At 51.1% G+C, this 15,336-nt stretch overlaps 2 protein-coding genes across 4 annotated transcripts in view; both read left to right on the forward strand.

The window, feature by feature from the left end:
- The window catches only part of DLGAP3 (DLG associated protein 3), a gene marked incomplete at both ends in the record, with an annotated part of 38,342 nt that extends 34,863 nt beyond the window's left edge, over positions 1–3,479 (forward strand). Inside the window, 4 exons of one of the 2 annotated variants that reach the window (XM_080920945.1) lie at positions 716–1,200; positions 2,135–2,226; positions 2,549–2,692; positions 3,261–3,479. In XM_080920945.1, the coding sequence (XP_080777071.1) occupies positions 716–1,200; positions 2,135–2,226; positions 2,549–2,692; positions 3,261–3,479 (940 nt within the window). The remainder of the gene's footprint in view (positions 1–715; positions 1,201–2,134; positions 2,227–2,548; positions 2,693–3,260) is intronic. The other variant, XM_080920946.1, reaches the window with a different exon arrangement.
- Positions 3,480–10,530: 7,051 nt separating this feature from the next.
- SMIM12 (small integral membrane protein 12) lies at positions 10,531–14,402 on the forward strand. 2 transcript variants are annotated; one of them, XM_080921981.1, is made up of 3 exons: positions 10,584–10,624; positions 13,352–13,443; positions 13,530–14,402. In XM_080921981.1, exon 3 carries the CDS (start codon positions 13,535–13,537, stop codon positions 13,811–13,813), a length of 279 nt encoding a protein of 92 aa, XP_080778107.1. In that variant the 5' UTR covers positions 10,584–10,624; positions 13,352–13,443; positions 13,530–13,534; the 3' UTR covers positions 13,814–14,402. The 2 variants fall into 2 exon arrangements, with proteins under 2 accessions (XP_080778108.1, XP_080778107.1); XM_080921982.1 differs by lacking the exon at positions 13,352–13,443 and having other exon boundaries at positions 10,531–10,624.
- The last annotated feature ends 934 nt before the right edge of the window (positions 14,403–15,336 follow it).

A 15,336-nucleotide genomic window follows, 5' to 3' on the forward strand; every position in this document is an offset into this window, starting at 1 on the left:
TGGCCTGGCTCTGGGCTGAACCATCCGGGTCCCCAGGGGTGAAGTCTTCCATGCTCCCAGGCATTTCTTCCTTTCGCTGGTGCTGCCGAGAGTGCAGCCCCGGGCCGACCTGGGACCTCTCTGAGCCTCATTCCTCATTTCTCTGTAAGCCTAGGAAGCACTGTACAATGTAAACCAGCATAGAAGCTGGGTGTGGCGAGTTGACACACCTGTAATACCAGTACTCGGGAAGCTGAGGCAGGAGGATTACTTTGTGAGTGAAGCCTGGGGATCCGTTGTGAGTTCCGGGTCAACCTGGGTACACGGTGAGACCTTGTCTCAAAACAGCAAAATTACAAACAAACAAACAAAACCCAACAAAGTGTTTCTGAATGCCTTGGTCAAAAGCTACCACCACCAGGGCTCCAAAGCTGGCTTCTGTGGGTCAGTGTCTGCTTTCCTTGTAGTCTTCCGGCCTCTATTCTGGACACAGGTACAGGTAGTTAAATATTTTAACTATCACTGGCTGATTAGTGTCATTGTATAACATAGGTATATTGGGTGACCTATCAACTCCAAGGATTAATTGATTCTGAGTGTATGGAATTGGTAGCCACCAGTTTGAAGGTCTTTCATCGCAATAGCCTTCCTTCCCCCCCCATTGGATTTTGGGGTGAGGGTGGTGACCTAGGGTGACCTGAGCAGAAGCAGAGAAAACAGGCGTCTCCCTCCACAGGCGGGCGAGGTTCAAGCGCTCCAACAGCGTGACAGCCGGCGTGCAGGCAGACCTGGAGCTGGAGGGCCTGGCTGGCTTGGCCACCGTGGCCACAGAAGACAAGGCCCTGCAGTTCGGACGCTCCTTCCAGAGGCACGCCTCTGAGCCCCAGCCTGGGCCCCGGGCCCCCACCTACTCAGTCTTCCGCACGGTCCACACGCAGGGCCAGTGGGCCTACCGTGAGGGCTACCCACTGCCGTATGAGCCGCCGGCCACCGATGGGTCGCCTGGCCCTACCCCTGTCCCCGCCCCCGGCCCTGGGTCCGGCCGCCGAGATTCCTGGATGGAGCGAGGTTCGCGTAGCCTTCCTGACTCAGGCCGCACGTCCCCCTGCCCACGGGACGGCGAGTGGTTCATCAAGATGCTGCGGGCAGAGGTGGAGAAACTGGAACACTGGTGTCAGCAGATGGAGCGGGAGGCGGAGGACTATGAACTGCCTGAGGAGAGTGAGTCCACCACACTGGGGAGGGGGGCGCTGGCATCCTGCGCTGGGGTGCTCAGGCATGGGGTATCGTGAGGGTGGTCCTGGCTGCAATGCACCAGCAGGTCCCTCCCTGCACGCGTGGGCTGGTCTCTCCCTTGGTCCTTTAGTGCTAGAACTCGAGGTTGAGGTTCCTACTGGGAACAGGGCATGCTAGGAGCCCCTGAAAGGACATCTTTAGAGGCCAAGGCTAGGACTCTGGAGGATTGTGACCAGGCAAAAGGCTGGATTTTCAAGTAGGTGGCTACCAGTCTAAGCCACTAACTCCATGGGGGAGCAATCTTTTGTTCAGATCTGAACAAGTGTAGGAATCCAGTGTAAGCTTGACAGTGAGGCTGGGACAGTATGACAGACATTCTGTTAAGGCAGACTCTCCCAGGGGATGCTGGGATTCCTCCGTGAAAAGGGAATTTGGAGAAGGCAGTTCAAGTGAGAACAAGCCTGAGGAAGAAATGGAGGGTCGGCATGGAAGATAGCCCGGTCACAAACGGTATGCCCCTTCCCCATAGGCTTCCCACAGAGTCCTTAAATTGATGGGACGGTAACCAGGAAGATCTGCTTCAACTCCCCGAGGTTAATTAACAATCTTTAGCAAACCAAGGAGGCATGTGCTGATTAGTGACAGAATATAGTCAGTGAGTGGCCATTGAGATAGTGCTCTGGCCAAGGCTGGAGTGCTAGATGGGGACACAGGTGGACATTTGGTACATGCAGGCTGCGTAATGGAAGGAACTTCACTGAGGATGAAAGTCTTCCTGGGGTGACTCGATAAGAGCTTTTGTCAGCAACTTTGGGGACAGGCAGGGAAAGGGGCTGGGGGAGATGGGCCAACTTCCTGGGGGTGTAGGAAAGAGGGATCTCATCCCTTGCCCCCCATTGAGCCTCCTTCTGTCCTTCAGTCTTAGAGAAGATTCGAAGTGCTGTGGGCAGCACGCAGCTTCTCCTGTCTCAGAAGGTCCAGCAGTTCTTCAGGCTGTGCCAGCAAAGCTTGGTGAGTGCCTGGGAGGGGGAGGGGGAGAGGTGTGTGGATCCGACAGGCCCAGCGGGACTGACTGAGAGGACCAGGTCTGTGGACTTGGAGGGGTGGATGATGTGTGGCCCAAAGAAAGGTCAGACGTGACTTGTTTGGAGTATTGGGCCTTGCGGTTGGGCCCATTGTACCCAGGCTGGAGAGACCTGGGCTTTTTCTTGTCCCCATCCCCCACCCCTAGACTGAGCTTCCTAACAGTGAAACTGAGCATAACTTTCCCTGAGCCTGCCTGGGGTCAGACCTCCCTGACTGGCTGCCTCCCCTGTGTGTCCCACCACGGCAGGACCCCACTGCGTTCCCTGTGCCCACCTTCCAGGACCTGGCCGGTTTCTGGGACCTCCTGCAGCTCTCCATCGAGGATGTGACCCTCAAGTTCCTGGAGCTACAACAACTCAAGGCCAATAGCTGGAAACTCCTGGAGCCTAAGGTGTGCCTGTGGAGCCCGTTAACCCAGGAAGCCACACTCTGAAATGTCCTTCTCAGAAAGGGGTGTGTGGGTGTGGAGAAGTCTCACGGGCAGCAGAAACAGCTTTAGGTAAAAACGGCCATGGCCCTGTGCTTGGTCCAGCTGCTCACCTCTGGCCAGCTGCAGTGTGGGGAGTCAAGCTAGATTTTTTTAGGTGATGTTCAGCCTTCTACTGGCTAGACTTATGTCTGAGATGAGTGGTTAGACTGGGTAGGCACCTGGAGTCCTTGAATTGTCACCAACCCCCAGCCTGGATGGAGGTGCTAGTTGTCGAAAACGTCCCCACCAGGGGGCGCTCGAGCCCGTCTTTATTTGGAGACCAGCACGGGAGTTTTGACCGGCTTTGACCTTGTGGAAACACGTGCGTCCGCAGCCTCCGGTCCCCCGCGTTAGTGGCCAGTTCTAGGCCCTGTCCTATTGGGAAACGCGCGAATTCCATCCCATGGGGAACTTGCACGGAGGGAAAGGGGCGAGTAGGGATGCTGCGGCGAAACCCGCTGCCCAGCTCAGCTCTGCGCTCTCCCGACAGGAGGAGAAGAAGGTCCCTCCGCCGATACCAAAGAAGCCCTCGCGGGGGCGGGGCGTGCCGGTGAAGGAGCGCTCCCTGGACTCGGTGGACCGGCAGCGGCAGGAAGCGCGCAAGCGGCTCCTGGCGGCCAAGCGCGCCGCCTCGTTCCGCCACAGTTCGGCTACCGAGAGCGCGGACAGCATCGAGATCTACATCCCCGAGGCCCAGACCAGGCTGTGACCCGCCCGGGCCGCCCAGCCCGACCCGGGCCCGCGGTTTTCTACCCGTACTGTACACCCAGCGTCGAGGTCACTGTGAACGCGGGCTGCTCCGTGCGCCCGCCCTGCCGGCACCGCACGCTCCGGCTCCTGCCCGCCGCGCTTTCGTGGGTTTTTTACCTTCCTGATCCCACGCAAAGGCGCCCGGGCTAGGCTGGGGGTCGTGCCTCTCCGCCCTGCGCCCCTCACTTGGAACTCCCATCTTCCTGGTCCGACGCTTTGACCCCCACCTTTTCCCCCCATGGGCACCATCTCTGCCATTATTTTACCCCTCCACGGGCCAGGCCGGGCCGGGTCCCCCATCTGGGCTCTGCGTCCCCCACCACACCCCGCGGGGCTGGGCTTCGTGGGGATCAAGCTTCGTGGCTTTTTATGAAGAATCCCGAACCCCGCCTAGGAGCCCGCCCCACCTTCCCAGGGCTCCACCCTCAACCCTCTGCCCACAGGGCCCAGGGACCACAGTGGCTGGACCAATCCAGGACCAGGGCGCCTGGGCCTCTCTCCTTTCCCACATCTGGGGAGGGGAGACAGGGGCTTTCCCTCACCACACCTGTGGCTGTTCCCACATCCCTTTGAGTATCCCAGGAAAAATAAAACCGCAGAACTGCACCGGAGCCAGCTCTCTCCAGAAGAGGCCACCTGAGGGAGAAGGGGTGTCTGATAAGATAGGGGTGGGGGGAAGGAAGAAAAGGGGCCAGGGGCTTCAGCATCCTTGGTTCGAGGACCTCGGGAGTTGGGGAGTTGCCTGAGCCCTTTCAGGGAAGAGCTAGCTGGGAGAAAGGGGATTCTGGTCGTCTCAATAAGAACTTGGGACTTCTGGGAGGGGTCCTGCGGTGTGTAAAGGAATGAGCCCATTGCCCCTCATTCAACCCGGGTCCCTTTGCCTCCCAGCCTTTCCCACGTTCAGAGCCTGACATACAACACGTGTACAAATAAGCATAGGTGGGGTGGGTGGGGCCCAGGCTATTGTTAGAAATCAAGGAATGTGCATTCGCTTTCCACAGAGGACAGACAAGTGCCCTTCCTTGCTCCCGTCTAATCTAAGTAAGCAGCTGCAAACTCCAGAATTGTGCTGCCATTTTCTCGGATGCCTCCTGTGGGTGGACACTTTGCAGGAGTCATAAAGGACACAAATTGGCTGAGAAATTTAGAGGAGGCGTGGCTAGTTTTTCTGAATGGCTCCTGAGGGTCAGCCAAGGGACCCGTGTCTCACAGATTAAGCTGAAGCTCTAAGAGGTTTAAGCGGGCTCCCCAGAGTCCCAAAGCTGGAAGTAGTGGGCCCAGTGAGGTCCGATGCCAGTTCATGACATTTTTAGATCTATGATCTCAATTTAGAAGCATCTTGACAACAGCCCCCACCTCCAAAGCCTCTTTTATAGTCCCTTTGGGTTGATGCCTTACCCTGAGGCAGGAGGGAAAGGGTGCCTTGGTGTTGGCTGTTGTTGTGGTCCACACTAGACCAACTAATTCTTATATATGTTCAGCAAATGTTAGTCTCTGGCAGGCACCACGGAGGTAGCGTCAAGCCCTATTCTTCTTAAAATTGTGTGGTGTGTGTGTGTGTGTGTGTGTGTGTGTGTGTGCGCGCGCGCACGCGTGCACATGCCAGAAGTTGATAGTATGTGTCTTTGGCCATTTTCCACATTTGTTTTTTTTTTTTTTTAGATTCAGGCTTACAGCTTGTTTATTCTGCCGGAATGGCTGCCACCAACCCTCAGGAATCCTATTCTTGCCTCCTCAACACTGAGAATCCAGGCATCCACTTCAGAGCCATACTTTTTATGTGTGGGCTTTATGTGTGCAAATTTGGGTCTCCATCTTTGCAGTCGCTCTACCCACTGGGTTTTATTTTGTTTTCTGAGGCAGGGTCTGTGTAGCCTTGACTGTCCTGGAACTTACTCTGTAGACAAGGCTGACCTCAAAATGATAGAGAATCCTCCTGTCTCTGCCTCCTGAGTCCTGGGATTAAAGGTGTACACCACCACTGCCCCCTCTTAAAATTTAATTTTATGAACATGAGTGTTTGCCTGTATACAGGTATGTGTGTGAAGGAAGTGTGTACCTCAAAATTCAGGAGAAAGTCTAGATCTTCTGGAAGTGGACTTTGGGTGCTTGGAGCTGCTATGTGGGTGCTTGGGATTAAACCTGGGTCCTCTGGAAGAGAGGCCAGTGCTCTTAACTGTTGAGCCATCTCTCCATCCCCCTCCAATGTGCTTTAAACAATGCTGCAGGTGATTGTGACACACAAGCAAGTGTGGGAACACTTGGACTAGAAGGTGTATGTTTTCTGTTGGGTTTCCAGAAGGGGCCTGGGCTAATAACACTTCTCTTGATATTGCTTTAAAAAAAAAAAGTCCTGAAATCGGGATGCAAGTGAGTTTTGACTGGTCAGAAGAATTCTGTGTAGCAGGCTTTGTGATTTTCAGATGAGGAGACAAGTTTGGAGAGCTTCAACTCCTTACCCCTAACCCTGAAGCTAGAAAGACTCAGAGTCTACATTATACTCCGACCACATTCCGGTGTTCAGAGGGATCTGTATCCTTGCTTAGAAACAGGGCTTGGTTTCCTGAAATCATGGAGTAGATGTAAGTAGGCACAAGGAAGCATGCCAGTGCCAGTAGGTCTGGTTATCCTGGTGTGAGCATATGCTTAAAGTGTCCCCAGGAGCCAGGCATAGTCCCAGCACTTGGGAGAAAGAGGCAGGGAGGTCTCTGAGTTTGAGGCTAGCCTGATCTACATAGCAAGGTTCAGGACAGACAGAGCTACATAGAGAGACCGTGTCTCAAAACTATCAAAATAAAGAGAATGTCCTCAGGGGTTGAGAATATGGGCTGGTCTCTTGGTATCGGTGCTGTGGCCTAAGTAGTTATTCTATGCCCCAGAAGTATTCTGTGCCCCAGGACATAAAGTTCTTGTGTGCAAGTGGCTCTCTGCCTGAGAGTTACCAGGCGCAGGCGCAGGCGCAGAGAGCTATGGTTTGAAGCGGGACCTGTTCTCAGAGGACCTGAGCGGGTATCACAGGTATGAACAGATCCTAGATACTGATGATGAACAGGGTTCTGGAGCTGAGAGGTCTTATTTCTAGATGGCAAATGCAAGGTGTGATGTCACATGCTTGTAATCCCAGCAACGTGGGGGAGTGGAGGCAGGAGGATCAGAAGTCTGAGGCCATTTGTAGTTGCATAGTGAATTGGAAGCTATTCTGGTATACATGAGATTCTTTCTTAAAGACAGGGTTTCACTATATAGAGCAGGCTAGCCTTGAACTCACAATGATTCCACTTACCCCTGCCTCCCAAGTGGTGGGATTAAAGGCATGTATGACATCTTGCTCAGTGAGACAGTCTTAGCAACAGACCAAGTAAAGCAACAAACACAAAGCTGAACGCCGGCAGTTGGGCACAATAGTCTGTACCTGTAGCCCCGCCTACTTGGGAGTCTGGGCCAGTGGAGCATTTGAGCCTCCTTCAGAGCCAGCATAGCTAATAGACCAAGATCCCATCTCTACAGTAACTGGTGGTGCTAGAGAGTTGTTGGCTCAGTGGTTCAGGCCACTTGTTCTTGCATAGGACTGAGATGTGATTCCCAACACCCATGTGGCAGCTCATGGCTGCCTGTAAATCCTGTCCCAGGCTCTGATGTCTTCTCTGGCCTCCTTGGGGACCAGGCATGCACGTGATGCACATACATCCATGTAGGCAAAATATTCATATACACAAAATAATGAATCTTTAAAAAGCACCATCACTAATAAAACAACAACGGGATGGGGTGGGGCCTGGTTTTGGTTCCAGTACTTGGGAGGCCGAGGCTAGAAGATTGCAGTGAGTTCAAGGCCAGGGTAGGCCACACAGCAAGACCGACTCAAAAGGGGTAGGAAGAGATGGCTCATCTGTTAAGAGCACTGGCTGCTGCTCTTGTAAGAGAAGCCAGGTTTGGTTCCCGGCATCCACATGGTGGCTCATCACTGTAACTCCAGGTCCAGGGGACCCAACAGCCTATTCTGACCTCTCTGGGCACCAGGAATGCATGTAGTCCACAGACAAACATAAAAGCAAAACTTTAAAACTTTAAATAAAAAATTAAAACAGCAAAGAAAAATGACTATTTAAACAAACAAACAAACAAACAAACCCAACCAAAAAAAAAGCTATCAGCACACTGCACACTCCTGTCATCCCAGCTGGAGGCTGGAGGGTCAGAGGTTCAAGGCCAGTATGGATTGTATGAAACCCACCTGTTCTGAGATTCTTCTGGTGGTGAAGGCCTTCTTCCTGAACCCCCCCCCCCCATGCTGGAAAGCAAGAGGAAGAAAAGGAGCTGAGGGAGACACACATCTATTTACAATCTCCCCCCATAGATTTGGGGTCCCTGTGGCCTGATCACTTTTAAAAATGCTTCAACCTCTTTGCATGGTTACAATGGTAAATAGATTGCAGCGTATTTTCTCACAGGAGCGAATATCCATCTACAGGCACAGTGAGTTTGGGAAAGCCATGTTAACTGTCTTACTTGTATAGAGGAGACATGGAATGGAGGGGGAACACTCACTTCCAGCCAAGGGACTAGTGCGGCCAAGGCTAGGAAAGATGACAGTGTTCAGACTGCAAACTAGAAACAAGACAGGTTAGCCTCAGGTTGATGGCCTGGCCAGAAGGGCTTGGGTGGCTAAACTGGGGATTCCATTGTTTTATTTAAATCTCGAAGGGTCCGTTGGCCAAAGGAATGGGCATGACATTGAGGGAGCAGTGGGAGGGTGAGGAGCTGCTAATACAGCCCAGGTAAGAGGTGATGGTGTTGGTTTTGAGGGGTAGTTAGAAGCATGGGTGCTGTAGGCTGGGTTTGGAGAGTGACCAGTGGACAGGCTTGAAGCTGTTACTCCGATTTTTTTTCCCATCAGTGAGGTCATACCCGGAAATAACATTGCAGAAAGAAGCATGAATCTGGGGAAACTTAAATGCCCAGAGGCATTCATTACCAAACACTCACTGAGCAGCTGCCAACAACTGTAGCGAATATTCTTTGCACATTAACGTGGTTTAAAACAGCAACCCTAGATGATGTCTTAAAGGTTTTTATTTCTTATTTGTGTGTGGGTATGAGGGTGGATGCTCACGTGCCACAGACCCTATGGGGAGTTCAGAGGACAACTTTCAGGAGCTGAGAGTCTCCTTCAACCATGTGGGTCCTGAGGATTGAACTCAGGCTATCAGCTTGGTGGCAAGTACCTTTCTCTGCTGAGCCATCTAGTCAGCCTACGGTATTTTCCTACTGTTTTGTTTTGTTTTTTTTTTAAATACTAATAGGGTTGTAGAGATGGTTCCGTGGCTAAGGGAACGCAGTACTCTTGCAGATGAGCTAAGTTTGGTTCTCAGCGCCCATGTGTGACAGCTCCAGAGGATCTGACCTCCTCTTCTGACCTCCACAGGTGCCTGCGCTCATTGCAGCTCCCCACCCCATGCACTCATAATTAAAATTCCCTTTAAAAGGTTATAAATATATTTTCTCAGATTAGCAGGCCACAGAGTCAAGATTTGAATCTACAACTAATTCCAATGTTTTGTTTTATTTTATTTTATTTTAGACAGAGTCTCGGCATGTAGTTCTGTGTGATCTGGAAGTGCTAAGTAGACAAAGCTGGCTTCAAACTCACAGAAATCCACCCGCCTTCTGCCTCCCTCAATTGAGATAGAAACTTGGTATATAGCTGAGGCTGGTCTTGTGTCTCGGGACTTCTCAAGTGCTGTCTTTTGCACTTAAGGTGGGCCTTCTGTGCTTACTCAGATTTGCTGGAGGGAACTCCTAGTCCCTGCTAAAATCCAGTTTAGGGATATGTCCTTCTAGGGAACCTCCACTCTTCTTGAATGGGCTGACAGTGTCCTCTGTTATGACTTTGTGGGACTACCTGTTTCCTCTTCATCTGGAAAACTCCCGAGGGCAATTCCCATCTGCATTTCCCATGTCTAGCTTCTAGAATGGCTAACTAAATGCCAGCCTGTGTACTAGACAGTTCTGACCTCCTCTTCCCCCACAGAGTCTGGAGTAATCAAGGTCTGCTAATTATGGTTGCTAATTTCTGGCAGTTTCTTTCTCCCCATCTTTATTCTCAGGCTTAGCTTTGGGCTCTTTGACCTAAAATAGGAAGACTCTCTAACTTGACAGTACAGTCTTTAAGAAGCTTCCTAGGAGAGTACTCATGACCTTGAGAAATGACTCACAGCTAACTTAAGGGAAGGTGGGTAGAGAATTCCAGGTAGATGAAAGAACAGGGACACACAGGCTTCAAATGTTGGTTTTTAGTATGTTATTAGTAGTAAGGAGACTGGTCAGGTTGAGACCGGTGTGGGCAGGTTGGGAAGGCAGGACTATGTTAGGCTATTAGAGAACTTGGGCATGAGGCCTTTTCCTATAAGTAATAAATATGTCTGCTCAGGGACAGTGGAATCATGGAGGAGAGTGGGTGCTTGTAATCAGAGGGTCTTGACACTTTCAGCTATTTGTAGACTCACCAAAGCTACAATCTAGTTCCATATGTGATGTGTGCCTGGCACAGTACTTTACAAACATACTAACCCTCACAATATCCCTGCAAAAATGCATGGTGTTAACACTAGCTGTGCAGAAGAAATGAGGCTCAGATTAATTAATGACTTCCCAAGGACACACAGCCTGAAAGCACAGATTTCAAGAGGTTTTAAAGCACTAGATTATCCTCCGTTAAGAGAGCTTCTGGATGTCAGGGGTTGGGTTTTCGGTTTCGGTAACACCCAACCAAAGATCTCAGAAGATGTTTAATGAACTTCAGTCGGATCAATGAAAGCTGATGCTTTTCTCTACAAGCATGTGGCCACAGCACAGGGGAGCCTCCGAGCCGCCAGGGGCGCGCTACTACTCTCCGTTTAGTCCAACACGGTAGAATGCCTAGCTTCGTTTCTTCTGTAGCTTGGCTGGAGCTCAGCCAATCGCTGCTCTCCAAGAGAGCCCCGACGCCAGTGGGCGGGGCCTCGGGCGGCGCCCCGCGAGCCACTGGGATCCTAGGCGTCCGAGTTGCTCCCGGCTAGCGGGCGCAGCGCGGGGCCGGTCCGGGGTGTGCGGGCTGGGCCTCAGGTGAGTTCCTAGGGCCGAGGGCACTGCACTTCCCAGGATCGCTGGCTCCGAGTCCCATAGGGACGGCTCCTGGCCGTGACCGCCTAATTGAGGGGCCGATGGTCTCCGTGACCGTCTCGGCCTCAGCCAGCTCTTGGTGGGGCTGCGGTAAGAACTGGTCCGCCTCAGGCACCTGCAGGCCGGAGGGTGACTAGGCCACGCGTGTGACGTGACCAGACAGGGAATAAATAGGAGCTGGTGATCCGGACCTCACTGGTGCTCCCATCCCAACTTGACTGGAGCAGCTGTCAAGGCTGGTTTGTTTCACCTTCTCACTCTTAGGGACTTCTCTTGAATTTGGAGTTTAGCTTCCGGTGGGCCCAGGCTCCAGGACAGGTTTCCTGGCTGCCCAGTTGACCTGGACCTGGACCCTTTGGCCGGCTCCCCTGCGTGTCTGGCTGGAAATAGGCGTCGCAGTATTTGCGAAACACTACTTACATTTTGATACCCTAGGGATGACTTCATGAAGTCTAGCTGCTTATGATCGTATCCCTACCCCTTTGTGAGTATGGATGGAAAACTCCTGTAGCCTTCCATAAACGAGGCAACTTGTTTATGCTTCCTGCCATCCATTCGACCGACAAACTTTTTGGGGGAGCTCTATGCCAGGGGGGATAGCAAGGGTGGGAAGAGGCATAGAGCATAGGTCGATCCTGACATCCTTGGTTCTAACCTTCTGGAGCTTCAGGGTGTTTTGAAAGCTGTAGACAGGTAGGGTAGGCCCACATAGTGCCTGCCACAAAGAAGGTTGTGTTGGATACATGGATGGTTGGGATACGAACAAGACCACGTAGAACTTGTGCTTTATATGTACAAGAATAATACTCCTAGACTGGTGCTTGCTACGCCCTAAGACAAATTGGAAAATTGAGGCTCTACTCGGGAAGAGTACAAAGGACTTGCACCTGGTGTGAAACTGTTATCAAGCACGTGGGGACTGGAAACAGGATCAGCAGTTTAAAGTCATCCTCAGCTACATGGAGGGTTTGAGGCCAGGCTGGGTGACAAGCCCTGTGGTGGAGGGAGACACATGCCTTTAATCCAGCACTCAGGCAGAGGCAGGCCAGTCTTGGAGTTCGAGGCCAGCCTGGTCTCCAGAGTGAGTCCGGAATGACAAGACTACACAGGGAAACCCTGTCTCAAAAAAACCAACCAAACAAACAAACCCAAACACTTAAAAGACAGAAAATAGAATGAAGGATTGAGTTTGGGGTTCTTCAGAGCTTCCCTCTCTGTTAATGTGTACATTGTATGGTTTCTCAAATCTTGTGATATGATCTTTGTGATAGAGCTTCCAAGGAAGAACATCTTTCAATGTACTGAAAAGCTAAGCTAATGGGGAACTGTAGGAGGCACTCCATACACCTAGAGTCTGAACAGACAGGAGCACACATCTGCAGAGTGTTCTTTCTGCTAGAAAAAACAAAAAAGCCCAGGCTTGGCCTCAAAGCCGGCGGGCCTGCCACTTGTATTTGGCAAGCTGATGTAGTGTCTTTGAGCCACTATTGCCTTAGACAAGAATTTGGGCACATGGTTCCTACATCACAGAGGTATTGTGAGGGTCAGGTGATGACGGGGGGGGGGGGGGGGGCTGTTGTAGAGTACAGGGCATGGTGTCAGGTCAGAGGACCAGGAAGAGAAACTTGAATCTGCTGCAATTCTTCACCATTGATGGTTCATGTGTAGTCTCAGGCTCACAAGATGCCTCAGTTTCCCCAAAGAGGAACTAAAGGGAGAAAGGAGCCTTTGAATCCTCCATGAGGTCTGGATGTCTCACCCTAGAGCAGCGGGAGAGAGAGAGAACAGTGTTGGAGAAACAGTTATGGAAGCGTAAACACAGGCAAGCGGCTTCATGCTGATGACTAAGGCATTGATATGAAGATTAGAGATCAGCCTGTGTGTGAAGTGCTAGCCCAAGGCCCAGCTTGGGATAAGCACTCAGTAGATGGTGGTAGCTAGCATTCCTATGCTCATTGCCAGCGGCCTTTTATGATTGTAACAGTAATTAAATAATGGTATAAACAGTAGTTTAATAATGGTAATCACTTGTGACTAAGCGGCCATTTGAGTGAGTGAGTTTACGTATTACTTTGGCGTTTCATTGCAGGAGGCCCTATGGGCAGCTCCACAGCTTTTATTTTACAGCATTTTCCACAGGGACTTTTTAAATATTAGGGTTCTAGGACATCTGGAATACTGTATTCATTTGTGATATTTTGAGGTGCTTACTGTGTAAGCGTGGGGATGTGAGTGGTTGCAGGTATTTTGAAGTTGTTTTGATCAAGATTTGTTAACTATAGGTTATTGTTAGGAAAAGCCAAGGCAGGGAATAGGCTTAAAAGGCCTCTATCTTAGGTCAGAATAGTTAGGCAGTGGACTACAGTTAAGTAAACCCCTGTGCTTTACCCAGGGAAAAGGAACTACTTACCATCAGGGAGCCAGAATTCAGAGTGAGGCTGTGTGTGTGCCTGGGAAGTTTCATAGAGCAGAGAAAAGACTTCTTGTCCCTTCCCAAGTTGGTGACAGACATCTGGAGGAAGAGACCTGGGGTCATACCAGGTTCGAAGTTCCATTAGGTTCCTCGCTTGGAGGTTCCTTGTGAGGAGCATCTGCACACAATAGCATTACGTAGTTCATAGAGATTTTTTACCCCCTTCCTTAACAGTCGAATCTTTTGCAACTTCCTAGAGTCTTTCGGGGACCCAACTGTTGCACAAAGCTCAGAGACTGCTTGCTGCTCTGCAGGGTGGCTGCTATATTATTAGTTGCCAGGCTGTCTGGTAAGTAGAGCCTCCCATGTGCTGTCCACACTTGCTAGAGGAGGAGATGCTCACTTCTCCCTAACGATCTCTGTATTCTTCTGCAGATGTCATGTGGCCTGTGCTTTGGACTGTGGTGCGTACCTATGCTCCCTACGTCACCTTCCCTGTGGCCTTTGTGGTCGGGGCGGTGGGCTACCACTTGGAATGGTTCATCAGGGGAAAGGATCCTCAGCCTGTGGAGGAGGAAAAGAGCATCCTGGAGCGCCGAGAGGACCGAAAGCTGGATGAGATGCTAGGCAAGGACCACACTCAGGTGTTGAGCCTTAAGGACAAGCTAGAATTTGCCCCTAAAGCAGTCCTGAACAGAAACCGCCCAGAGAAGAATTAATGGAGGACCCAGGTCCCTGCGGTGCACAGGATTTGCCATGTCCTGCTTCCATGTCGACCCAGCTTCAGAACATACATCTGATTTGCTTTGCTGCTCACTCTGGCCCCTTGTGCACCCACAACCACGACTGTGCAGCTGCAGCAGTGGGGCCCAGCAAAGAGGAAGACTATCTGTTCAGCGGGCTCTGTCCGTGACTGGGCAGGCTTCTGATCTTTCCTGGGAGCACTGGTGGAGGAGCCCTGGGGAATGAACTGGTCTCAGGCTCCCTGGGGAGGGGCTTGGCCGCAGCCAGGAATGGTTGGGGTTTATCATTGCCATTAGGAGGGGCACCTCCACTTCTACTTCTAGTTTTTGCACTGGAAAAAATTGAGAAATGTCCCTGGCTCCCTTGATGAGTTTTTCTTATTTTTCTGTGTGCACCCTTCCCTTTGTTGGCTCAGGTGCGGGATTCTCAGGGGAAGGAAAACATGTTTCCATTGTGGGGAGCTCAGGCTGTTTACCTCAGGGCTGATGGGGCATAAGCCTAGAAATAATCACTGTCTTCCACCCTTCTTCACTGTAGTGAGGCCTCAATTAAAGTGGCACCTGGTACAAATTGATGGAGTTCATTTTCTGGACGGGGACTGGGTTCTCCGAGAAGAGAAGCTGTATTTTACCGAGTACTAGCCCAGTCTCCCAATGACACAAGATCACGAGAGTCTCTTTATTGTGATTGCACAAGGCTGCAGTGTCCCTAGGGTCTAAGTCAGCAGCACACATACATTAACAAAATCTGGCAGGAATGAGAAGGGGTCACCCACACCCCTGTGCTCCAGTGGCTGCTGGTAACGTTTTGTTGTTTTTGCTAATGTCTCTGTGGGTTTTTAAATTTTGCTTTGTCTTGAAACAGTCTCATGTGGTTAGCTTAGAACGTGTTACCTAGTCCAGGGGGACCTCAAATCCACAGAAATCTGTCTGCCTCTGCTGCTCAAGAGCTGGGAGGGAAGATATCCCCCTGAAGCTCTGCATAGGTTTAAAGGGCTCCATGGTTATCTTTTTCTATTATTTTCGCTGATTGTTATTCCCGTCTTACCAGATGGTGGTTGGCATTGTTCTCGGAGTGGAAGTTGCTGAGGTAGAACCTCGAGCCTCACACTTGTTAGTCACTGTCTAACAGTTCCGATTCCTCCCTGTTTTCAATCGTTATAAGAAACAGTCCTATCAGGTTGCCAGGATGTTCTTGACTTCTTGGTCCTCCTGCCTCAGCCCCATGAGTATCTGGGATTATAGGCTGGTGCTACCAAGATGCTGTCTGTTTGTTTTCTAGACCATGTTTCTAATATTTCGTAATATTATGTTTTACATCCATTGGTGTTTACCTGCATGTGTGTCTGTGTGAGGATGCTGTATCCTGGAGCTGGAGTTACAGACAGGTGTGAGCTGCCATGTGGGTGCTGAGAAGAACCCAGGTCCTCTGGAAGAGCAGTCAGTGTTCTTAACCGCTGAGCCATCTCTCTAACCCCTCTAGTACTTTAAGTTTATTT

The sequence above is a fragment of the Micromys minutus genome, assembly GCF_963924665.1.
Source record: "Micromys minutus genome assembly, chromosome: 9".
NCBI classification, from domain to species: Eukaryota; Metazoa; Chordata; class Mammalia; order Rodentia; family Muridae; genus Micromys; species Micromys minutus.